The 23702-nt window shown below is 46.4% G+C and overlaps 3 protein-coding genes and 1 long non-coding RNA gene across 10 annotated transcripts in view; 2 read left to right on the forward strand and 2 right to left on the reverse strand.

The window, feature by feature from the left end:
- The first annotated feature begins 4168 nt into the window (after positions 1 to 4168).
- Positions 4169 to 14944, forward strand: pnpla8 (patatin-like phospholipase domain containing 8). 4 transcript variants are annotated; one of them, XM_061807297.1, is made up of 11 exons: positions 4169 to 4308; positions 4508 to 4550; positions 5889 to 6758; positions 6854 to 7003; positions 8242 to 8393; positions 8470 to 8564; positions 8636 to 8807; positions 8895 to 8952; positions 9875 to 10069; positions 11251 to 11446; positions 12890 to 14944. In XM_061807297.1, exons 3-11 carry the CDS (start codon positions 5904 to 5906, stop codon positions 13162 to 13164), a joined length of 2148 nt encoding a protein of 715 aa, XP_061663281.1. In that variant the 5' UTR covers positions 4169 to 4308; positions 4508 to 4550; positions 5889 to 5903; the 3' UTR covers positions 13165 to 14944. The 4 variants fall into 4 exon arrangements, with proteins under 4 accessions (XP_061663281.1, XP_061663278.1, XP_061663280.1 ...); XM_061807294.1 differs by lacking the exons at positions 4169 to 4308; positions 4508 to 4550 and adding an exon at positions 4603 to 4990 and having other exon boundaries at positions 5847 to 6758; XM_061807296.1 differs by lacking the exons at positions 4169 to 4308; positions 4508 to 4550 and adding an exon at positions 4603 to 4990 and having other exon boundaries at positions 5850 to 6758.
- akap14 (A-kinase anchoring protein 14) lies at positions 5018 to 5832 on the reverse strand. The gene has a single exon (XM_061807298.1). The coding sequence runs from the start codon at positions 5680 to 5682 to the stop codon at positions 5197 to 5199; it is 486 nt and encodes a 161-aa protein (XP_061663282.1). The 5' UTR covers positions 5683 to 5832; the 3' UTR covers positions 5018 to 5196.
- LOC133493666 (uncharacterized) lies at positions 8447 to 9661 on the reverse strand. Its single transcript, XR_009793096.1, has 3 exons — positions 9590 to 9661; positions 8606 to 8774; positions 8447 to 8513 (listed from the first exon to the last, which is right to left on the reverse strand). It is a non-coding gene; the product is annotated as an uncharacterized LOC133493666 (long non-coding RNA).
- A 2976-nt stretch (positions 14945 to 17920) lies between the features above and the next one.
- Positions 17921 to 23702, forward strand: part of nrcama (neuronal cell adhesion molecule a) — a 43885-nt gene continuing 38103 nt past the window's right edge. For all 4 annotated transcript variants that reach the window (XR_009793047.1, XM_061806976.1, XM_061806977.1 and 1 more), the window contains exon 1: positions 17921 to 18101. The gene's annotated coding sequence lies outside the window, so the exon portion shown is untranslated. The remainder of the gene's footprint in view (positions 18102 to 23702) is intronic.

The following is a 23702-nucleotide window of genomic DNA, read 5'->3' on the forward strand; positions in this document are numbered from 1 at the left end:
AACAAACACGTGGTTTACCTGACAGACTTTACCCTTTGAAAAAAAAAATTTGCATTCGTAAAATTATTGTTTATGCTTTGAAAAAAAAAATCCTGGCTGCTTTTCGTGGAATTATAACGAGGTTTTATGTTGTTCAACTTGAGCTCAAGTTTTGTTTTGTTTTTTTAATACATGGACACATGGGTCAGGTCAAGTGCAAATGACAATTTTGATGATAATATCATTAGCGTTTTCATGTTTCGGAATTCAAAATCAATTTGTGAATATTGATTGACCAAATATGGAACAAAATACCTTTTAATATTGTTAAATGTATATTAAATATTTTATTTTAAAAACTTGTTTGCAATGACTCAATGAGCCATTTATTTAGATAGATTCGTTTAAAATGAAGATAAAAATACATTTACTGAATCAAAATTTAGCGAAGGTTTGGTTTAAAAATGAAAGTAGATATGTGCCAATTATTTATACAGTTATCTTAATTTCATTCACCAAAGCCATTAACAATGGTTTAATTAGATACATTATTGCAATTGGATGAATACAATAAATTTACGATAATTTCAGGTAGAAAAACAATTCAAAAGTTTCCCAGCAGATCAATCGATTGCGACATATTTTTTCATGGTTTCTTATTGACTTGTATATTTCTCTTCCGCGACAGGCACCGTTTGAAAATTTGAGACCACGCCCTATTCATGTTGTCATCAATTGAAAGTCATACCGGACGTGACGCAATTTTCCCGCGACTGCAAAACACACCAGGGCTGACTTTCCAATTACAGAACAAGAGAAATTTGTGTGAACAACAACTACATTATACAAACAATTCCTGGGACAAATTCTATATTTTTTGTGTGTTTGCTAACATTTACCTTTTAAATAACGAATTTACACGTCTAATGCCTTACTTTGGTTTTGTGTACAGTACACACAAAACAGTAGTTGCATTTACTTGTCAAGCTAGGTTTTCACATTCATGGTTAAATCTCATTTATAGCTTTGTGAACGTGACAGTTTCGTTATGCTTGTGACTCGTAATGATTTGGTAAACAGTATTAATAATGTCCTTCATTGCACAGGGCAAAGGGGGACGACCCCGGCGCGGGGGGAGGGCCAACCCCAAAGGCTGGGCAATGTCCAGGTGCGCGGGTTTGACCCTGTCCACGGAAACAGTCTCGGGTCTGCCGCCAATGTCCACGAGCAGGCTCTTATCCCCGTGCTCCTGGACCCTGAACGGCCCGTCGTATGGGGGGCGGAGAGGTCCACGGTGGGCGTCGTGACGAACAAACACAAAATCCGCAGAGCGCAGGTGACGGGGCAGCCGGGCAGCTGGGGTGCCATGTTGCGACGTGGGAACCGGCGCGAACCCTTTTGCGGCCTCCAGCAGGGATGACCGTTGCCTGGCTGCGGACCAGGGCGCTGTGGCGTCCGGGATGAATTCGCCGGAGACGAGTTCGGCGGATGAGGACAACAGGTCCTCCTTGGGGGCGCACCCGAGGCCGAGCATGACCAACGGGAGCTTATCCAACCAGATGCCGTCCGTCAAGCCGGCACGCAGGGCTGCTTTCATGGAGCGGTGGAACCGCTCGCAAAGACCGTTCGCCTGGGGGTGACCCCCAAACTCTCAGCGACTGCGTTCCAGAGTTCAGAGGTAAACTGAGGGGCACGATCTGAGGAAAGGTCGCACGGAGTCCCGAAACGCGCAGCCCACGTGCCGATGAACGCCCGGGCCAGGTCTGACGACGTTGTCGAGGAGAGGGGAACGGCCTCGGGCCAGCGGGTCGTCCTGTCCACCATGGTGAGCAAGTAGGTGAATCCGTGCGAGGGAGGAAGTGGACCTACCAAGTCGACGTTGACGTGGTCAAACCTCCTCTCGGGGGCAGCGAAGGGCTCCGAGGGGGCTTTTGTGTGGCGATGCACCTTAGCCCGCTGACAGGCCATACTATACGTGGTCATTTTTTCGCAGAAAAACGACTTACTATACATGGTCGTTTTTTGCAAAAAAACGCCTTAGTATATATGGTCGTTTTTTTGCAAAAAAGCGCCTGACTATACATGGTCGTTTTTTTCGCAAAAAAACGCCTTAGTACACATGGTCGTTTTTTCGCAAAAAACGCCTGACTATACATGGTCGTTTTTTGCAAAAAAACGCCTTCCTCTACATTGCCGTTTTTTCCACAAAAAAACACCTTAGTATACGTGGTCGTTTTTTTGCAAAAAAAACGCCTTACTATACAGGGTCGTTTTTTCCGCAAAAAAACGACGTACTATACGTGGTCGTTTTTTGCCAAAAAAAAAAAAACGCCTTCCTGTACATGGTCGTTTTTTTGCAAAAAAAAAAAAACGCCTTCCTACACATGGTCGTTTTTTCCGCAAAAAACGCCTTAGTATATGTGGTCGTGTTTTTTTCGCAAAAAAACGCCTTACTATATATGGTCGTTTTTTCCACAAAAAAACACCTTAGTATATGTGGTCGTTTTTTTGCAACAAAAAAAAAAACGCCTTACTATACGTGGTCGTTTTTTTGCAAAAAAAATAAAACGCCTTACTAGATATGGTTGTTTTTCCGCAAAAAAAAAAAAACGCCTTACTATACGTGGTCATTTTTTCGCAGAAAAACGACTTACTATACATGGTCGTTTTTTCGCAAAAAACGCCTTACGATACATGGTCTTTTTTTTTCGCAAAAAAACGCCTTACGATACATGGTCGTGTTTTTTTCCGCAAAAAACGCCTTACTATACGTGGCCGTTTTTTTCGCAAAAAAACGTCTTACTATATGTGGTCTTTTTTTCGCAAAAAAATGCCTTACTATACATAGTCGTTTTTTTCCAAAAAAAAAACACCTTACTATATATTGTCGTTTTTTCGCAAAAAAACGCCTTCCTATACATGGTCGTTTTTTTTCGCAAAAAAACGCCTTACGATACATGGTCGTGTTTTTTTTCGCAAAAAAACGCCTTACTATACATGGTCGTTTTTTCGCAAAAAAACGCCTTACTATACATAGTCGTTTTTTTCCCCAAAAAAACACCTTACTATACATTGTCGTTTTTTCGCAAAAAAACACCTTCCTATATATGGTCGTTTTTTTCCACAAAAAAACACCTTAGTATACGTGGTCGTTTTTTTAAAAAAAAAAAAAAAAACGCCTTCCTATACGTGGTCGTTTTTTCGCAAAAAAACACCTTACTATACATGGTCGGTTTTTTTTCCACCAAAAAACGCCTTACTATACATGGTTTTTTTTTCCGCAAAAAAAAAACGCCTTTCTATATATGGGGTTAGTTTTCCGCAAAAAAAAAAAAAAACGCCTTTCTATATATGGGGTTATTTTTCCGCAAAAAAAAAACGCCTTACTATACATGGTCTTTTTTTTTTCGCAGAAAAACGCCTTGGTTTTTGCGAAAAAAAAAAAAAAAAAACGACCATGTATAGTAAGGCGTTTTTTTGCGAAAAAAAGGACCATGTAATCGTGTCCAAAATCGTCCTTTTGAGGAAATTCACTCTTCTGCACATCTTGATTCCAACCAATCAGAGGGCTTACATGGCTGAACCACTCACAGGACGGGGAAAAAAAAAATCAACACAGGCTCGACAAAGAAAATGATTGGTCAGATCATTTCAAGTGTTTTGTTTACCTTTTGACACGACACAAACAACCTCGTTTGAAGATAATTTGCTTTTTAATAATAATAAAAAAACCATGCATTATAAATTCAAAATCACCTTTTGAAAACATAGAAACAGTGTTGATTATGTCAGAATCTGCTAGCATAGTTATACTTCTACACTTGATCCCAACAAGGAGTCCCCTGAAATGAATATATTCTGGTTTCAACAGACACTTTAATAAGCTCCCTTGGACAGATCCAAGTCCAGAACTTGCTCCAAAGAATGCTTTTGAAAGACCTCGTTTACTTCGAGGCGAGAGAATACCCTCAAGATAATTTTCGCATCGCTTCACTGGTCGCAATCTTGCTTTCGATGATGTCCAGCAGCCACTTCTCCGTGAACTCGGTCTTCCCAGGCGTGTGCATCAGCCTGTTGGACTCGACGATGAAGTGGACGTCGATGGGCTCGCTTTGCCCTGCAACTTTGGAGACGTCCATTACGAAGTAGACCCCGGCCGCGGTCGGAATGGGCTGCTGCGGGGACGGGCTGCTGAAGTTGGCCAAGTAATGGTAGGACGTCTGGTCCTCCTCTTCGGTCCAGTAGAGGAAGTCCAGACTGTAAATCCAGGAGGGATTTAGCTGCCATGTTCGGATAAACTCGGCGATCTGCTCTTTTCCGATTTCCACGGTGAAGTCTTTGGCAGCCACCCAAAGCATATTATTGTTATTATTATTATGACTCTCCCCACTGTGTAAAAACTTTGATAGATTTTTTTCTTTAGCATTTTTTTATTATCACTGACACCACTGTGTAAGAATCTTAATGGACTTTTTCTTTACCTTCGTCGTTGTCGATGACATAATAATTTGGCGTTTTTGTTTTAAAGGGTCAACAAGTGACGTAATGGTCTGAACATCAGCTTCGTTAAGGTAAAATCATCTGTTGTTACGAATCTGCTTGTTCGGCTTGGTGATTTATCGAGAGATGCTGCGGAAATTTCTTGTTAAAAACCGGATTGAAGAAAGCATATTTGAATCATTTCAACGTCCGGGAAATTTTCCAATTAAATGTGATTTGCAGTCTTTATCGTATTATGATTCAAATTTCCTTTTTGTATAGCACTTTCAATTGAAAAAAAAAATCCCACTTTACACCTTATTGCGCAAACATTACTGTGCTAAATGTATGTAATTTATATATTAACATGTAGATGTGTAGCTATTTTCAAATTTGTAAAACTATTTTGACTTTTACAAAGCAAAGGATGCGGTTTACGTCATTTCCGGCAACTTCCTCTGTTTTTGATCTGGTGCTAAAGCTGCTAGCAGCACGGCACCGAACAAATGTTTTATTTTTCCTGTTTTATCAGGTAAATACAGAGTTTCCTGTGGGGTTTTGTAAACTTGTGTGTAATTACGGAACGGGGTGTCGATGGTCTAGTCACGACTCAACATCTAAGTAGCTTTTGCCGATGCGTTTTCGCTCCATTTTGACAGTTTCCATTCACTGGTGAGCGCCGTAGATGTCTGCCTCGAGTGTTCTGACGGGTTCCAAAAAAATCGATACACTGTATTGTCACAATAGAATTGCTTCCCTGAGAGCATTTTTCTTCTCAATAATATCCACCAGCCACTTGTCAGTGAAGCGGGTCCAACCTGGCGTGTGTACCAGCCTGTTCGACTCCACTACGAAGTGCACCCCGACAGGGTCGGTTTGTGCTCCAGCTTTCGATACTTCGACGGCGAAGTAGACGCTCGCCGTGCCCTGAATTGGCCTCTGCGCCGACGGACTGCTGAAGCGTGCCCGGTAGTGGTAGTGGGTTTGGTGGTCGTCTTCAGTCGAGCAGAAGCAGTCCAGGCTGTAAATCCAGCGGGGTTGCAGCTTCCACGTTCGAATATACTTCCCAATTTGCTCTTTGCCGACTTCCACGGTGAAGTCCTGGGCTGCGACCCACTTGATGCGGTTTTCGGGCTGGTCGTAGTCTCTCCTGCGCATGTTTTTGACAAGTTCACACGATTCTGGCGGTAAATTAAGACGAGATGGAGGGCGATGATCTTCCATTATTGCCCGAAGTATTAATCTGTTCAAAGAAAGCAACCGTGTTCATTTGCTGGGTCTGTTTCCATGGCTACCAAGATAAGGAAAAGCGTGAGAGAGCCCCCTATTGGTCTCCCTTTGATTGCAAGAACAACTTCCATTACTGATTGAATACTTTCTCATCCCAGCAGACAATTATTAACACGCGTCCTCTCCGCTCTTGGTCTCAGTGAGCCGGCAGACGCATGTCGCGGATCAGGACCACACTAGACAGCGTCACCAAAGCGGTCGGAAGCACGGATCTCATCTCCAAGTTCTCGCGCCTCAAGCCCGGCTCATCCGTGGCGGACGGCGCCCACGCGGAAAAGGTCCTGGTCCGAGCCGAGAGGGTCGCGTCGAAGGAGCGGGAGGCTCCGCTCCCTCCCGGAGCCGCCGTAGGAGATGCGGATGGTGGAAAAGGTGGATCGGAAGATGACCAAAAAGGAGAACCAGTTTCAGAAAATCCCTTTGTTGCCACCAAGAATCCTGAGGCGTCTGCACCCGTCTCATCCTTCAATCAAACGCCGCAGGTCTACCACCCAACCAACATGGACGAGACCTACAAGACTTTAGCTCAGCACATCAACAGTTACTTTGGCATGGGCACCACGCAGGGGGGAGGAGGCGATTGCAACCCCCGGCCCGACAGTAACATAATCCCTCGCAAAAGTCCAGACCGCATTCCAGTTTTGTCTCCAGCGGCAGCGTCCGAGAGCGTCGATACACCTGCTTCCTCTCATCCATCGGTAGACCTCAGTCCCCCTGAAGCGAAAGCACCACCTGACACTCCTGCAACAGAAAGCACCACTGCGGCTGTCCCGGTTCTGACCGCCTCCCCGAAAAAAGGCTTCACGCACTACCTATCCTACCCTCGTCCAAGCGTTCAAGCTTTTGTCGGAAACTACATCGCTCCGTTGGTGCCCAAATTCCGAGGGGACGCCCAAAGCGTTGAGAGGGACAAACTCCCCGCTGAAAATGGAGCGGAGGCTTCCGTGGAGAAGATTGAAAGCGAAGATCATGTTGATGAGAGCAAGCAGCAGCTTTTGGCTCAAAGGGAGAAGGTAATCGAGATAATCCTGTACTTTTTGATAGCCGAGGACACTTGTTGATATGTTTATGACGTTATCGTCACGTTGCATTGTGTGCCGCTCCGCAGATAATAGCCAGGGTGAGCGTTGACAACAGGACCAGAGCCCTTGTGAAAGGCCTCCACAGGGTCAACGACGTCCAGCTGCTCACCAGTCGAGTGGAGGAACTCAGCTGCCACCTGCTGGAGTTCCCGGAGACGCGCGGCGTGGCCGTCAAGGTGAGCGGGAATCATTTTTAGTGCAAATCCTCGCTTATTCCAGTTGATATAAAGAACATTTAAAATAGTTTTACCCCTCCCACATGCTTTAAATTTGGACTCGCTAAAGTTTGTAAAATTATTTTAACTAATACAAAAGTGTTCCGATAGTCACATGTTCATAAGATGAATGTTAATAACCACTGATATACTGGTAGCTATGGCGCCAGCAGTAATTATATCCATGCATTCATTTTCTTAGCCGTTTATCCTCACGAGACCTTTTTCATAAAACTCGAGGTGGCGGTGACACATTGGAATGAAAGTGGACACCATTCTTATAACCTCTAGGTGGTGTTGGGGAGGGGGGATGATCCATCGATCCACACATTTTCTTAGCCGCTTATCCTCACAGGGGTCGTGGGGAGGTCTGGAGCCAATCGCTTACCAGCCAATCACAAGGCTCACAGAGACGAACAACAGTCACAGTCACAATCCCATCCATCCATCAATTTTCTTAGGTGCTTATCCTCACAAGAGTCACGGGAGTGCTGGAGCGATCCCACCTCTCATTGGGCAGCAGGGTACGGCTTGAACTGGTTGCCAATCACAGGACTCATAGAGACGAACAACAGTCGCATTCACAATCACATCCATCCATTTTCTTCGCCGCTAATCCTCACAAGGGTCGCAGGGAGTGCTGGAGCCAATCCCAGCCATCAACGGGCAGGAGGCGGGGTACACCCTGAACTGGTTGCCAGCCAATCGCAGGGCACACGGAGACAAACAGTTGCACTCACTACAACTTTTTCATAAACTCCAGGTGGCGGTGACACATTGGAATGAAAGTGGACACCATTCTCATAACCTCTGGGTGGCAGTGGCATAATCCGTCGATTCATCCATTTTCTTAGCTGCGTATCCTCACAAGGATCGCGAGTTAGTGCTGGAGCCTATCCCAGCTGTCAACTGGCAGGAGGCGGGGTACACCCGGAACTGGTCGCCAGCCAATCGCAGGGCACATGGAGACAAACAGCCACACTCACAATCACACCTAAAAGCAATTTAGAGTGTTCAGTTAATGTTGCATGTTTTTGGGACGCGGGAGGAAACCGGAGTGTCCGGAGGAAACCTACGCAGGCACGGGGGGGACGTGCAAACGCCACACAGGGAGGGTTGGAATTGAACCCGGGTGCTTAGAACTGTGAGGCCAACACTGTTTTTTTTAACTGACATAATAAATGGTTTTTTTTTTACAGGAAAAAGCTATACCATGCCTGCTCCGTTTACGTCAGGCCACGGACCTCCGCCTTCAGGCCGCCGTGAGAGAGTCACTGGCTCTGGTCGGCTACACGGAACCGGTAAAAGGGAGAGGAATCCGGGTCCTGGCTATAGATGGGGGAGGGACAAGGTATACAAAATTGAAATCTTAAAAAAATAAATGAAAAAAAACTCACATTTGTTGATTGGTTGCTGTTTCTACACAGAGGACTTCTGGCCCTGCAGACTCTCCTCAAACTGGAGAACCTGACTGGAAAACGAGTCCACCAGCTGTTTGACTACATCTGCGGCGTCAGCACAGGTATTGCGGGGACCATTCCGGCGTGTAAAATATAATCTTACCTCGGCAAGCTCCTCTTTCTCGGATTTTAGGTGCCATCCTGGCTTTCATGCTGGGGATTTTTCAGATCCCCTTAGAAGAATGCGAGCAGATGTACAGGAAGTTGGGCTCGGACGTCTTCAAGCAGAACGTCATCGTCGGTGCCGTCAAGATGGGCTGGAGCCACGCTTTCTACGACAGTGAAATTTGGGAAAGCATCCTCAAGTTAGCGCTTAGTAGCTTGCGTTGCTCGATTGTTAACTTTACTCCAATCCTAAACCGGGTTGTCCTCCATCAATCCACTTTCTTTAGGGAACGGATGGGCGAGGGGTGCATGATAGAAAGTTCCAGAGATCCAAACTGTCCCAAAGTAAGTCACGCGCAAATGACATTATTATGGAAGTCAGCGTTCAACTTTTAAAGCTCATGTTTGGGGTCATTGTGGGGTCAGCATACAAAATCGGTATAAGACACAGCCGTTAAACTAGTGCACCGTAGTCATGTCAAAACATGCACCTTCAGCTGGATATGGCTTTCTAAACAGTACCGTAATTCCGGGCCTACACAGCGCACCTGGTTATAAGGCTCACCCAGTACATTAGGAAAGGAAATACCGTTTGGTACATACATACGCCGCTGTAAAAGCCGCAAGTGCCCACTTTAAAACGGGAGATATTTATAAAGAAAGACAGTACACAGAAAGAATTTAATGCTATTGTTCACGCTAAGACTAACAGGACCGGTTAAAATAAAACTTACCGATAAACATCACTGACACACACCAGTAACACAGCAGCAACAAGATAGCGCCACCACGGTAACACTAGCGCTGCCATGCTAACGCTAGTGCCGCAGCACTAAACGCTAGCGCTGCCACACTAACGCTGGTGCCGCCACGCTAAACACTAGTGCTGTTGTGCTAATGCTAACATTAGCACCACCGCACGAGGGCCACCGTGCTAACGCTAGCGCTAGGAGGGCTGGTTAAAAAAAAAAAAAAAACATACCGGTAAAAATCGCTGAGACACGGCAGTAACACAGTAGCGCAGCGCTAACAGGGCCGGACCGATAAAAGTCACTTCCTCTGCACATGTATTCCACCAGTCTCAGTCTTACCTTTTCTGCTCTAGTGCCCCCTTGCGGCCGTTAGGAAAAAATGCACAAATTAGCCACATCACCGCATAAACCGCAGGGTTGAAAGCGTGTGAATAAAAGTCGGGTCATACTGGTCGGAAATTACGGTACCTGATGGGCATTTTTTTTTATGTGCAGTAATCCTGTTTGTCCACCAGGTGTCGGCAGTGAGCACTCTGGTGAACAGAGGCCTGCCCCTGAAGGCCTTCGTGTTCAGGAACTACAGACTCCTGCCAGGGGTGAGGTCGCACTACCTCGGAGACTGCAAGTACAAGATGTGGCAAGCCATCAGGGCGTCGTCGGCGGCGCCGGGCTACTTCCCGGAATACGTCCTCGGGAAAGATCTCCATCAGGTACGACAAGCGGATCGGGCGGTGGTATCATATTCACAAATGTACTTGGTGTTGTTGATCACAACGCTGAATTTGCAATAAGCCAGTACTTATTGTATGGATGGCAACAGGGAGTTGTAAAAGTTTACATCATATTTTCTGCCATCTAATTGAAGGTCATTTGCCTGTCCCAACATGTTCCTGGCAAAGATGCAGTACATTTATGATGATACATCATTTAAGTGAAATTGGTTTATTATCTGATGGAAAACTTTCACATAAATATATTCATGTATTCCTGCATACTTACAGTGAAGAAAATAAGTATTTGAACACCCTGCTATGTTGCACTTGGAAATCATGGAGGGGTCTGAAATTTTCATCGTAGGTGCATGTCCACTGTGAGAGAGATCATCGAAAAAGAAAAATCCAGAAATCAACGTATCATTTTTTTTTTAACGATTTATTTGTGTGATACAGCAATGGATATGTACCTACGATGAAAATTTCAGACCCCTCTATGATTTCTAAGTGGGAGAACTTGCAACATAGCAGGGTGTTCAAATACTTATTTTCTTCACTGTAATAGTCATTTTACGTAAGTTTACGTATGTATCATACATTAGTTAAAATATTCCAATATATCTTGCCTTTTTGGTCTGTTTCATGATTTGTTTTGTAACTAGGCCAATTTTTTTTTTTTTTTTGCTTAGCATGCACTCCAGGCTTCATTTTGACAACCCAATTAAGTAAAATTAGTCTTCCCCCGATTTTCTCTCCCCTGACATCTTCCCTTCAGACAGAATGTCTTACCCTCTGAAACTTAAAAGACACGTCTAAGAAAATGATAATAACATTTATAGCTAGATAGATCAAAACATGGATGGGTGAAGGGTGATCTGGTCATAAAGCCCGGTAGGACGAAGAGTGGAATGCCGAAAATGTGGAAAAAGACCTTTGACCCTGGTCCGCATAGCATGGCACTCTGTCCGTCTTTATCTGAGAAAGGAAAAACAAAAAAAATCAAACACTTGGAGAGGAACCAGACGGCCTCGGGGACAGCCTGACAAATAGCCGAAGCACGAAACCGGAAGACGGCGTCCATTGAATTCGCTCGTCTGGTTTTGCCTCGGACTGTTGGCGACTTGATTTGCGACGAGCTTTTAAAAAGCACAACCTGAACGGTTTTCTTCTTCCTCTAGGACGGAGGCCTCCTGATCAACAACCCCACGGCGCTGGCCATCCACGAGTGCAAGTGCCTCTGGCCCAACACGCCGCTGCAGTGCGTGCTGTCGCTTGGCACCGGGCGGCACGAGGTGGCGGGCAAAAACGGGACCACCTACACCAGCCTCAAAGACAAGCTCACCAACGTCATCAGCAGTGCCACAGATACGGAAGGTCGGTTGTCCAATTTCATTTGTATTCATGTCTATGAAAATGATTTACAAACGTATTGACATATATTGTGTATCCCAGTGACATAGAGTGAACTCATTTACTATCTTAAAGGTCCACTGTCATGAATTACATAATAACTAGTATGTTATTAATGGAAAAAAATGGCAGCTGGTGGTTTCACCACAAAACATGATTTTGACGTATATGGCTTTTTGTAACTCCCGCCATGAAAATCCTCTCAAGGGATTTGTTTTCGAGAAGAAGCAGGAAGTGACGTACAGGGCAGTCGCGCACTCAGGCGGGCTCGTATGTTTCCATTAGTTTTACCTGCGGGAAGGTAGCTCGTTGTTCCTTCGTGTTAGCCAAAATGCCGGCTCGTTTTATTGCTGGACATTGCTCGAACATTCGGGAGGATGGATTTACCCTTCATAAGTTTGCAAGAGACCCGGTTCGTGGTGAAAAATGGATTGCACGGGTGCAAAGGACGAGAGCTTCGTGGGTTCTAAATGATAGGTAGGTGTGTGTATACAGCTACTAAAAAAAAACAAAAGTTGGGGGAAGGGGGTGTAATCTGTAAATCAGGGGTGCTAAATGTGTGGATGTGCCACCCCGGCCAAAGCCGTGATCGGCGCCGCGGTGGCTCATCGAACGGGGAGGCGGTTTTGCCACGGCATCGTCGTCGCTCGTGGTCGGCATTGTTTATCACCGCCATGGAGGTGGATCGGACGGGGAGGCGGTTTGGCTGCGCCGTCGTCGTCGCTTGGGGCCGGCGTTGTTTATCGCAGCCATGGAGGTGGATGGGACGGGGAGGCAGTTTGGCCACCGCATCGTCGTCGCTCGTGGGCGGGTTGTTTATCACGGCCGTGGAGGTGGATCAGACGGGTAAGCGGTTTGGCCGTGTCGTCGTCGTCGCTTACGGGCGGCGTTAAGACGGCCGCTCAGGTGGATCGGACAAGGAGTCGGTTTGGGCGCGGCGTCGTCGTTGCTCACGGCCAGCGTTGTTTATCACCGCCGTGGAGGTGGATCGGACAGGGAGGCGGTTTTGCCGCGTTGTTTATCACCGCCACAGAAGTGGATCGGAAGGGGAGGCGGTTTGGTGTTGTCATCGCTCGCGGCGGCGAGCGCTGTTATTCATCGCCGCCGCGGAGGTGGCTCGGGCGGATGGCGAATGTCCCAGTGTGATGTCACGGACAGAAGATGCAGCCAATATGGCTACCACTTGAATGATGAATGAGACTTCCGCAACTTTGCGCATGGATGACGCGCTCGCCCCTCATATTTATGTTTTTGTATGGACATCGAAGTAAATAATGTTGTATTTTTTATTACAATATATATATTTTAGAATGTTTATTGGCATGACACTTGACCTTTAATGAACGTCGTCCTGTAAAGTAAAACGTTGACGCCTGAGCGCCCTCTGCGTCCATTCCCCGGCTTCAGAGGTGCACACCATGTTGGACGCCCTCCTCCCGCCAGACGCTTACTTCCGCTTCAACCCTTATTTGAGCGAGGACGTGCCGCTGAACGAGAGCCGCGTGGACAAGCTGAACTTCCTGATGGGCGAGGGCGAGCGCTACCTGGAGCGCAACGACGCCAAGCTCCGTAAGGCCGCCGGCGTGCTGAGTCAGGAGAAGGGCGCCATCCAGAGACTGGCCGAGTGGGCCAAACTTAAGGCCGAGATGTATGAGGGGCCCCCCTTCACATCCAAACTGTAGCTAGTCAGGTAAGGTAAATAGTTCCTTTAAGAGTAAATTGTGCCTTTCATTTACTGTAATTCCCGGCCTATAAACCGGGACTTTTTTCCACACGCTTTCAACCCTGCAGTTTATGTGGCGATGCAGCTAATTTGTGCATTTTTTCTAACGGTCCCAAGGGGGCACTCGAGCGGAAACAGTTAGAGTGAGACTGGTGGAATAGATGTGCCGAGGAAGTTACTTTTATCCGTCCGGCCCTGTTAGCGCAGTGGAGCTAGCGTTAGCGCGGCGGCACTAGTGTTTAGCGTGGCAGTGCTAGCGTTAGCAGTCGCACGGCACCGCGAGCATTAATTTATTTTTTTTATTTTAACCGGCCCTGTTAGCGTAGCATTGGTGTTCGTGCGGCGCTAGCCTTAGCGTGGCGGCACTAACGTTGGCGCGGCGGCGCTAGCGTGAAACTCTCTGTTGAACGCAGTGTCTTGCAGCGGGAGCTTTTGTAACAGTTCCTTGAGAACTTCTTATATTTAGCTCTATCTAGCCGCGTTTATTTTCGATTAGGAAAATAACGTTTGCGCTCGCGCCCCACCTTGCTTAACAACAACTCTTTCTTCACCGAACCGGAAACCGGAAACAACAGGTGAGCAATACAAGTACAGTAACAGGATAATACTGCCCTCTGTAGGGCACAATGAGTAAGGGCGCCCGTAACAATAACATTAAACACTCTCTGTGAGACCGTCTTACTTTGTAAATATTTTGTGTTTCAATGTGGGCACTTGCGGCTTTTGCACAGCCGCGGCATATGTATGTACCAAATGGTATTTCCTTTACAAATTTACCGGGTGAGATTTATAACCAGGTGCGCTCCGTAGGCCGGGAATTACGGTCGTTGGCACCTGGACACGCTGCAAATGAATTGCCATATGATGTTTACATTCTTTCGCAATGATCTACTTGAAAATCTATTTGAACATGGACAATATGACAAGTAGTGGCATGCATTGACCTTCCGTTTTTCCACATTTATGATGAGACGTGTGTAGCTGGAAGCTGCAATCGCTCTGTGTTGCGAACGTGTTCTGATCAATTTAGAGTTTTATAAACCTGTAAATGTTTGATGAGTGACTAACATGTAACTATGTGTTATTATTGCACATTAAGAACATCTCTTTAATTTTTTTCATTTTCAACATCGCACAGAAAAGAAAATGACCTCACGTACTTGGGAATTGTTCTTTTCTCAGTGATGGATGATGTGCTGTTGATTTAAATCATACTTGCACTTTTAGGGTTTTTCATATTTTGTGGTCATATGAACCATTTCATCATGTTAAATATAATCCCAAGTTTTACGTAAAAAGCACATTTTTTACCGTCTGCGCGTCATGAAGCATCGTTTGCGTTCAGAAACCTGCAAAAATGTGCTCATTTAAGATAAACGTGAGGCTGCTTTTGTGCAAATTTTGTTGATTTTGAACTATGAATGCAGAGTTTTAAATCTTGCACTGGAGGAGACTTTTTTTTTTTTTTTTTTTTTTTTTTTAAATAAGACTGAATTGCTCAATTGTGCATGATTTCACAACCCTTCGATCCACTGTCAAACCTCACTGAATAATTAAAAAAAAAAAAAAAATTCATAACCTGTGGAACTCCAGTTCAGTCATTCTGGACTTGTTGCTCTTTTTCTCACCATGTCAACAAGTTTATATGCCAAGATGCTTTGATGCCAAAGATGCCGTAAGAACTATATCCAAAACAAACTACAAACACATTAAAATTCATACTCCACAAATAAATGACAAAACACAATCAATAAACATGCCTCATTGACCTTTCTGACCTGAGTTACTCCCGTTGAATCTTTGCCACTGAAATACTGTTTGTGCAGGAAGCGCCCCAAAATAAGCGTCCTGATGCCAACAACACGGGTGAGCAAGGTTCCGCTATATAAACGTGAACTCACAGAACGAAAATGCTTTCTCTCCATAACATAGATTCTTATTTACTTTAATTTTCTCTTGAATTTATGTAAATAAATGAACTAAATTAATTTTGACTATTATAACTGACACTTGTGGCAGCTCCAACCTGGGGAAAATGTTTATCTTTGCGCACTAAAATGTAAGAAACTGCCTTTATTTGAATTGGTTCATCTGCTTGCTGTCGTTTTCATCCTGATGGATAGTTTCCACCACCTTTAAACCAATCGGATAATTTAACGACAGAAAAAAAAACCTTCACGCTTCACCTATGACCTGTGTGCTTTGACCTCGGTGACACGCAAGATGGCGTCATCAGAAACCTATCCGTTGACGATCCGCTGGCGATGGTAAACAACTGCGAGTTGACGTGACGAGGCGTGACAAAGTTGCGTGTCCACGCATTCCTCCTCCGTAGTTGTGCGGAGTGGCAGGAGTTGTCTGTCTACCTCCCACGCTTTTTGCCGGAGTGAGGAAAAAAAATGGCAGGATTGTCTTACGACGTACCCTAGCAACTGCTCCACTTTTTTTTTTTTTTTTTAATGTGAAATACAACTTTGTTTATTTAGCTGCAAAAAATGACGTAGTGCATTTTAAAAGGGGGGAATCCACTGGTTTGCATTTATCAGTGCATCCAATAGTTCATGTAATATGTCCTCTATCTTGACAACGTGATGTTAAATCCACTCTCATTTAATAGTATTTTTGAGAAGATTTTTGTCGACAATTACGAATTTTCAGGGGCGCTGCCATTTTCGCGAGTCACATGACCTCCGTGCGCGGATGTGACGTGTACCGTGCCGCATTAAAGGCTCGATTACATGGGACACCATTTATGCCCAGCGCCGATTTCTCGGATTTATCCTCATCTGAAGAAGAAATAGCAGTGTCGGTTGATCGGGAAGACGGAGGAATACTTCCGTACAGATTTGAACCTGTGGCTGGAATTAATGTTTAATATTCGGTTGTCTGACTACTCGGAGGCCTACGCGCGCGACATAAATGCAGAAACAAAGGCCCCCCCCCCGGAGCTCTGGGCCGGCAGCCGCGGGTGGTTCTTCGAACGGGATTGACACAGAGTCTGACGAGCGAGCTCGGCGGCGGGCCGCGAGCCGAGCTTTCAGGCGGCGGAGGCCTTTAGCTGAGCTTCAGTGGTGGCGGAGGCATTTAGCCTAGCTTGGGCGTCGGGGCCAACGGCCTCCGCCGCCTGGAAGCTCGCTCGCGGCCGCCGCCGGAGCTTGTGGCCCACCCTCGGTGGTGGCGGAGGCCTTTAGCACAGCTTCGGCGTCCGGGGCTAACGGCCTCCGCCGCCTGGAAGCTCACTCGCACCCGCCGCCGGAGCCTTTGGCCCGCCTTCGGTGGTGGCGGAAGCCTTTAGCGTGGCTTGGGCGTCAGGGACTAACGAACGCCCAAGCTAGGCTAAAGGCCTCCGCCACCACTGAAGCGCAGCTAAAGAAGAACCATCCGGATATTCAACATTTATTCCAGCCACAGGTTCAAATCCGTATGGAAGTATTCCTCCGTCTTCCCGATCAAGCGAAACTACTATGTCTTGAGAGAAATCAGCGCTGGGCACGAATGGTGTCCCATGTAATCGAGCCTCTGTTGCGGCACGGTACACGTCACATCCGTGCACGTAGGTCATGTGACTCACGAAAATGGCAGCGCCCCTGAAAATTCATAATTGTCGATAAAAATCTTCTCCAAAATACTATTAAGTGAGATAGCATCACATTGACAAAATAGGGTACAAATTACATGACCTATTGGATACACTGTCCATGCTGAGAACTGGATTTCCCCTTTAAATACAGTTTTTTTTGTTTTTTTTTCAAGGAATTTGTGCAATTTGATATGATTAAATTTGCTGCTGCGTTGATGCAAGCCACCAAACGAGGTGCCAAAGAGCAGTCAGGAGGAATTCGTTTGCTCACGAGGGAAGCCCGCAGTGTAAACACAGAACCATTCAAGGGCACGTGTCTGGTTCTTGTCGCAGTTGGCTTACCCTAATACAGTCTAACACGCAGACTGGTTCTAGAGTACACCGTCGCGGGTTACTCAAGTCATGTGAAACTTTTACGTCTGCTAGCAGAGAAGTTTTGCACGCTCGCGTTGCCCAACACATTTCGACCGGAGTCTTCTCGCCCAAAGTCAACAGTGTCTGCGGGCGTCTGGGTGTCAAACTTCGTCGAGGTGCCGAATGTGTCAGCAGCCGGCCGGTGAGTGCACATACTCCAAAACTTCAGCGTCTGCTCAGGGTTAGCCTGATTAATATTTACGCTAATGTTGAGATGAGTGTGATGGTAACTCTTGGGAATATTTCATTTATTTAAGGGGGGTATCAAGACCAGTTTTTGGCACGATTAATTTTTTTTTTTGGGGGGGGGGTCATCTCCCCTAAAACAGCCCTAGCCACAGCACTGATCCTCACCCTTTTCCAAAAATGTCACCGTGTCATTGTACGTGTGGTTATTGCTGCAGTACCCCACTTCTGCCGCACATTTCAACAAAGTCGCTCAAGCAGCCAAAGCCCGCAAACGCAGTCGAAAAAACAGATGCGCACGCTGGTAAGATTTCTCTCTACACCACAAATGCAATCCGTAATTATGGAAAGGCGCATTTGTTTATTAGAATTAAAAGCGCTGTGCAGGATATTTTAGATACACACTGATAATCCAGTCCAGCGATGGCTCTCAACACCCGACATTTCTCCTACAGCGGCTTTCTTCGCTTCATAGACGATCTTTGTCGCGGCTGGTTTTGGTGCGGGGGGGGACCAGTAGAGGTGAGAACCACAGTCTGGTGCTGCAGCGGCCGAGAGGGACGCGCACCCGAGACTCGCCGGACGCGCTCATCATCATCATCATTATCATCACCGCCGCCGCCGCCATAATTTTTTTTTTTTATGATCGTAACCATCGCCGTTGACATCACGGACCCATTTGGGGGCGACGGGGGGGACGCGGTTTCGAGCGCACGGTGAGTATGCTTACCATTTTTTTTTTTTTAATTTAAAAGGAGGTGGAAGGGTGGCGTTTTATGGGGATGATAATTGATTAGGGTTCTCGTTCTAACGAGAAGGTTTCTGCAATATGGAGGAAGATTGACGTGTAAATTTCAATCAGTGGTGGATTGTTGTGAGCACCGCTGCATCTTCAGGGATGAAAGGCATTGCGTGGTTCTCCCTGCACTGTGGGGGGGGGGGGTTGCTTTTGTAGTGCAAATGGGTTTGCGGTGGTTCGTAGTAGCGGCACTTCTGCAGCGGCGCAATTCCGGCTCATTGTTGCATCCCGGCCCGGGGGTGCAGACATGAGCCATACGGGCCTCCGTCGTCTTGAGGAAATAACGCGCATGACGTCTGGTTCAGGTAGAAGCAGATTTTATGCCTTTTTTGTTGTTGTTGTTGTTGTTGTTGAGCTAACTAAATGGGATATTAATTATGAAATCAATATAAGAGGCAAATGTCATTATGATCAGGAGTGACGGGAGAGCTTTGGAGTGTAGGGAAAATGCGACCAATCATCCAGCAGAATGAAATCCATCCGAAGCCGTAATATCATTCTTTTAATTTTTTTAAAATATGAATGCATCCCGGTAATGCCCCTGAATGGTTGGATTGGGTTTATGCACGCACATGCTCTACGAAAAGATTTATAATGACAATATAAAAAAACAACCTTTCATTGTGGTTGATTATCAGCCGCACGTGTCGACTTGTACAGCGAATCCTTTGCGCTGGATTTTTATTTTTAATTGTCGAATTAATACAATTAGCACCCGGATGATTGTGTGTACTTTTTGGCTTCATAGCGTCAGCGCCCTGCGGCGATGATGGCGAGCTCGAGCCAGGGAGGGAGAGAGAAGGGCATTAACACCCGCCCGGGTACGCCCTCCGGTATAAAAACTGCGCTGGCTTCACAGCTGGGCCCCGCCTTTGGGTGGCTGTTTGTCTTGAATTCGAAGGTTAAGTTGTGAGGATTTGGAAGCGCAGCAAAAGATGCTCTGGGTGCCGCCAAGGACACGTTTCGGTGCCGAACTCAAATCGGTGGACACACAAGGAAATAAGTATTAGAACACCTGAGAAAACCAACGTTAACATTTGGTACAGTCGCCTTTGTTTGCAATGACAGAGGTCAAACGTTTCCTGTAGTTGTTCACCAGGTTTGCGCACACTGCAGGAGGGATTTCGGCCCACTGCTCCACACAGATCTTCTCTTGATCAGAAAGGTTTCTGGGCTGTCGCTGAGAACCACGGAGTTTCAGCTCCCTTCTAAGATTTTCTATCGGGTTTAAGTCTGGGGAATGGCTAGGCCACACCAGAACCTTGATCTGCTTCTTACGGAGGCCACTCCTTGGTTTTCCTGGCTGTGTGCTTCGGGTCATTGTCATGTTGAAAGATCCAGCCAAGACCCATCTTCAATGCTCTGACCGAGGGGAAGAGGTTGTTCCCCAAAATCTCACAATACCACAACATCTACCACTCCCATGCTTCACAGTAGGGACGGTGTTCTTGGGATGGAACTCATCATTGGTCTTCCTCCAAACACGCTTAGTGGAATTATGACCAAAAAGTTCCATTTTGGTCTCATCTGACCACAAAACGTTCTCCCGTGACTCCTCTGTATCATCCAAAAGGTCATTGGCAAACTTAAGACGGGTCTTGACGTGTGCTGGTTTTCGCAAGGGAACCTTCCGTGCCGTGCATGACTTCAGACCATGACGTCTCAGCGCGTTACTAACGGTCACCTTGGAATCGGTGGTCCCAGCACTTTTCAGGTCGTCGATCAAGTCCTGTCGTGTAGTCCTGGTCTGATTTCTCACCTTTCTCCGGATCATTCAGACCCCACGAGGTGATACCTTGCATGGGGCTCCACTCCGACTGAGATTGACCGTCACGTTTAGCTTCGTCCATTTTCTAATGATTGCTCCAACGATGGACCTTTTCGCACCAAGCTGCTTGGGAATTTCTTCGTCGCCCTTTCCAGCCGTGTGAAGTTGAACAATTTCGTCTCTGGTGTCTTTGGACAGCTCTTTGGTCTTGGCCACGTTACAAGTTTGAGTCTTACCAATTGTACGGGGTGGACAGGTGTCTTTATGCCGCTGACGACCTCACACAGGTGCATCTGATTCAGGATAATACATGGAGTGGGGGTGGACTTTTAAAGGCGGACTAACAGGTCTTTGAGGGTCAGAATTCTCGCTGATAGACAGGTGGTCAAATACTTATTTGCAGCTGTATCACACAAATAAATCATTTGAAAAAAAACATACATTGGGATTTCTGGATTTTTCTTTTTAGATGATCTCTCTCACGGTGGACAATTTCAGACCCCTCCAAGATTTCTAAGTGGGAGAACTCGCAATATAGCAGAGTGTTCAAATACTTATTTTCGTCACTGTAGGGCCAATAATTTTCTACCTGCTGCGTTCCAAAACTGTAAAAGTCAAGTGTTTCAAATGTTTACCGTTTTAGGGTGCAGTACCACGCAGTGACAAGCCGTGACAACAACAGGCGGGTGAGAAATACGACAGAGAGGACAGAATAGTAAACAAAGCGGTGGGGGAGGGCGGGGGAGTTAAAGCCAGTGAAGAGAAGTAAGCCAAGACCAATGGACCGCACTGGACTGGTTACAAGATGTTTCTGAAGTACAACTGGAGGTCGGTGGGTGGTGGGGGGTTACAGCAATGAGACACCCAGACTCAGTGTACTCTTAATATTTTGTGCAACAACTACTGCACTTCAGTGTCGGTATCTGGTTAAGGCAGGATCGGACTTCCGAGGCCTCGGATGTTTTCTGGGGACTGAACAGGGGCAGGTTGGGCGAAATCAGGTGACTGGCCAGATTGCCGGTCTAGCAAAGAATTATTCAATGCTAAGTCGGTTGGAGACGAGACGAAAATACGTCTGATAGCACGACGGCCAGAATCTTGCCCGATACCGTTGGACATTAAGAAGGTGAAAATTAGATAAACGCGGCGTTTTCGCCAATAAGAAATTGGACCGTTAACCCGCTTCCGCTTGTCTTGGACAACTGGATCTACACACGGATCTGGTGAGTCAGTCGTCGAGATTTGCACGGAAGAGTTTGAAAGCGTAGAAAGGTCTGAACGCGTACAAATACTTTGTTTCTGGATCTGTTCTCATCAGGAATAAATCCGACAGAGTGACGGTTTCGACGGCTCGTGGAACGCGGAAGCGTGTTCGGCCACACGTTAACCTTTGCCGGAATCCGTCGGTCTTTTCGGCCAGCGTTCAGCATTCCATACGGTCGCGCTTGTCACCGGTGGAGAACAAGAACGACTTGGGGGTAGGGTTCAGTTATCGCCGTAGAACCCAAAAACAAAAACCCAGTCTTTACATTTAAAGAGAGGTTGAAATGGAATCTGCCACTGTTAGTTTTGAATCTATCCATCCATAAATTTAGGTTATGTGTCTCCTCGCGTTCATTCGTGTTCAGCAATGAGGCGCCGGGGAATCAAACCAATTCAACGGTTGGGGGGGGGGGGTCTTAATTGATTTTACAGTCCGCTAAAAATAACATTTTCACATTTTCACTTTGTCACAATTTGAAAATGATTAGCGAGGATTTAGGTCAACGAAGCCATTAAAGAGCGCCCGCCGGTCACGTGACCCGTGCGAGCCAATCGGTCTTGACGATCTTTGTGCTTAATTTAATTTATAGGCCATTACTGTTCTGGTTTCGCGATTTTATCCAACCTCTGCTGGGAACATTAGTTTCGGCTAATTTCAGCGATGTTTCAGATCTTTTTAATCTCTTGGGAGTTTAAAAAAATGATTTTTTTCTGCTGATGATCTGTCACCAGAGATATTTCATTGCCCTGATAATCTATTTTTTTTTATAGAAAATAATTTAAAGTCCAATGGGAGGAAGGTAATAAGAACAGTCTGTTAATAGGTAATCAAATTAAAATATGGTTTGAATCATTTTTTTAAAAACTCTATTTTCACCACAGAAGCGCGGTGACGACCGTCGCCGGCTTACGTGCACGTGAAATATGTTGTGCGTATGAAAATGGGCCGCGGCGCGTCATTGTATAACGCGTAAATCCTCAGCTAAAGCAAACACACGTCATCGGTCGTGTGTGAAGGAATTCGCCCGGAGAGCGATCCGGAACGAAGGTTCACCTGGAAATATGGATTCATAGGCAGCGGATGAGATTTTAGGAGGGGTTGTGGGCGGGCGGGGGGGGGCAAAAAGTGTTTTCACCGGGGGAGGGGGAAATTTTTGCACATTGCTTTTGCATGACATTTCCCTGCATGTTTGCATGCGTGTGACGGCAACTCCGAGGAGTCAAATTATTGCCATGGTAACTGTATAGAAATCATTTCTTGTATGTTGCTATGACACGTCACGTTTTCGGGATTTTAGGTGTTGGTCTCTTTTCGCCATAAATCCTCGGTGTCACATACACACTGAGTCCTATCGTATCGGCTCTTATATGCTCACTTTTCGTAATTTTTTGCTTGACAACATATGCATTCATCCATCCATTTTCCAAACCGCTTATCCTCACAAGGGTGACGGGAGCACTGGAGCCCATCCCAGCTGTCATCGGGCAGATGGCGGGGTACACCGTGAACTGGTTGTCATCCAATCACAGGACTCGTAGGGACAAAAAAAACTGTCGCACTCACAATCACATTCATCCGTCCATTTTCTTAGCTGCTTATCCTCACAAGGGTGGCAGGAAATGCTGGAGCGATCCCAGCTGTCATTGACCAGGCAGCAGGTCTACGCCTTGAACTGGTTGTCAGCCAATCATAGGACTCAGAGACGAACAACAGGCACACTCACAATCACATCCATCCATCCATCCATCCATTTTCTTAGCCGCTTATCCTCACAAGGGCCGCTGTCAATGGCCAGGAGGCAGGGTACACCCAGAACTGGTTGTCAGCCAATCACAGGGCTCATAGAGATGAACAATAGTCGGGCTCACAATCACATCCATCCATCCATTTTCTTAGCTGCTTATCCTCACAAGGGTCACAGGAATGCTGGAGCCACCCGCTTGCCAGCCAATCACAAGGCTCGTAGAGACAACAGTCACAATCACACCCATCCATCCATCCATCCATTTTCTTAGCCGCTTATCCTCACAAGGGTCGGTGTCAATGGCCAGGAGGCAGGGTACACCCTGAACTGGTTGCCAGCTAATCACAGGGCTCTTAGAGACAGACAACATTCACACTCACAATCACACCTTGGGGCAATTTAGAATGTGGGAGGAAACCGGAGTGCCCATGGAAAACCCACACCGGCACTCTGGGGGACGGGATTCGGACTTTGGCCCTCAGAACCGTGAAACCGACGTTCTCCAGCTGCACCGCCGTGCCGCCCGTATTTATTCACAGATGCTAAAAAAGACTCGTGTGGGCTCTTTTTTTTTTGTGTGTGTGATGGCGGCTGAAAATAGAAGTGCCTTTGATCACGAAACCGCAGCATTTCCACTCAGCCACTTTGCGCTCGCGTCGGAGAAATCGTTTATCGCGACATTAAATGCGGTAATGGCGGCTCGGAATGTCGCCCGAACCAACCCGAACGAGTTTTTTTCTCG

The sequence above is a fragment of the Syngnathoides biaculeatus genome, chromosome 20, assembly GCF_019802595.1.
Source record: "Syngnathoides biaculeatus isolate LvHL_M chromosome 20, ASM1980259v1, whole genome shotgun sequence".
Classification (NCBI taxonomy): Eukaryota; Metazoa; Chordata; class Actinopteri; order Syngnathiformes; family Syngnathidae; genus Syngnathoides; species Syngnathoides biaculeatus.

What these genes read in the sequence shown, in the direction of transcription:
- akap14 (XM_061807298.1), bottom strand. Translation starts at nt 5,682, where the DNA reads ATGGAAGATCATCGCCCTCCATCTCGTCTTAATTTACCGCCAGAATCG.
- pnpla8 (XM_061807297.1), top strand. Translation starts at nt 5,904, where the DNA reads ATGTCGCGGATCAGGACCACACTAGACAGCGTCACCAAAGCGGTCGGA. An exon ending in TTTTGGCTCAAAGGGAGAAG is followed by an intron (nt 6,759 to 6,853) that starts GTAATCGAGATA and finishes GCCGCTCCGCAG; the next exon opens with ATAATAGCCAGGGTGAGCGT. An exon ending in CGCGCGGCGTGGCCGTCAAG is followed by an intron (nt 7,004 to 8,241) that starts GTGAGCGGGAAT and finishes TTTTTTTTACAG; the next exon opens with GAAAAAGCTATACCATGCCT.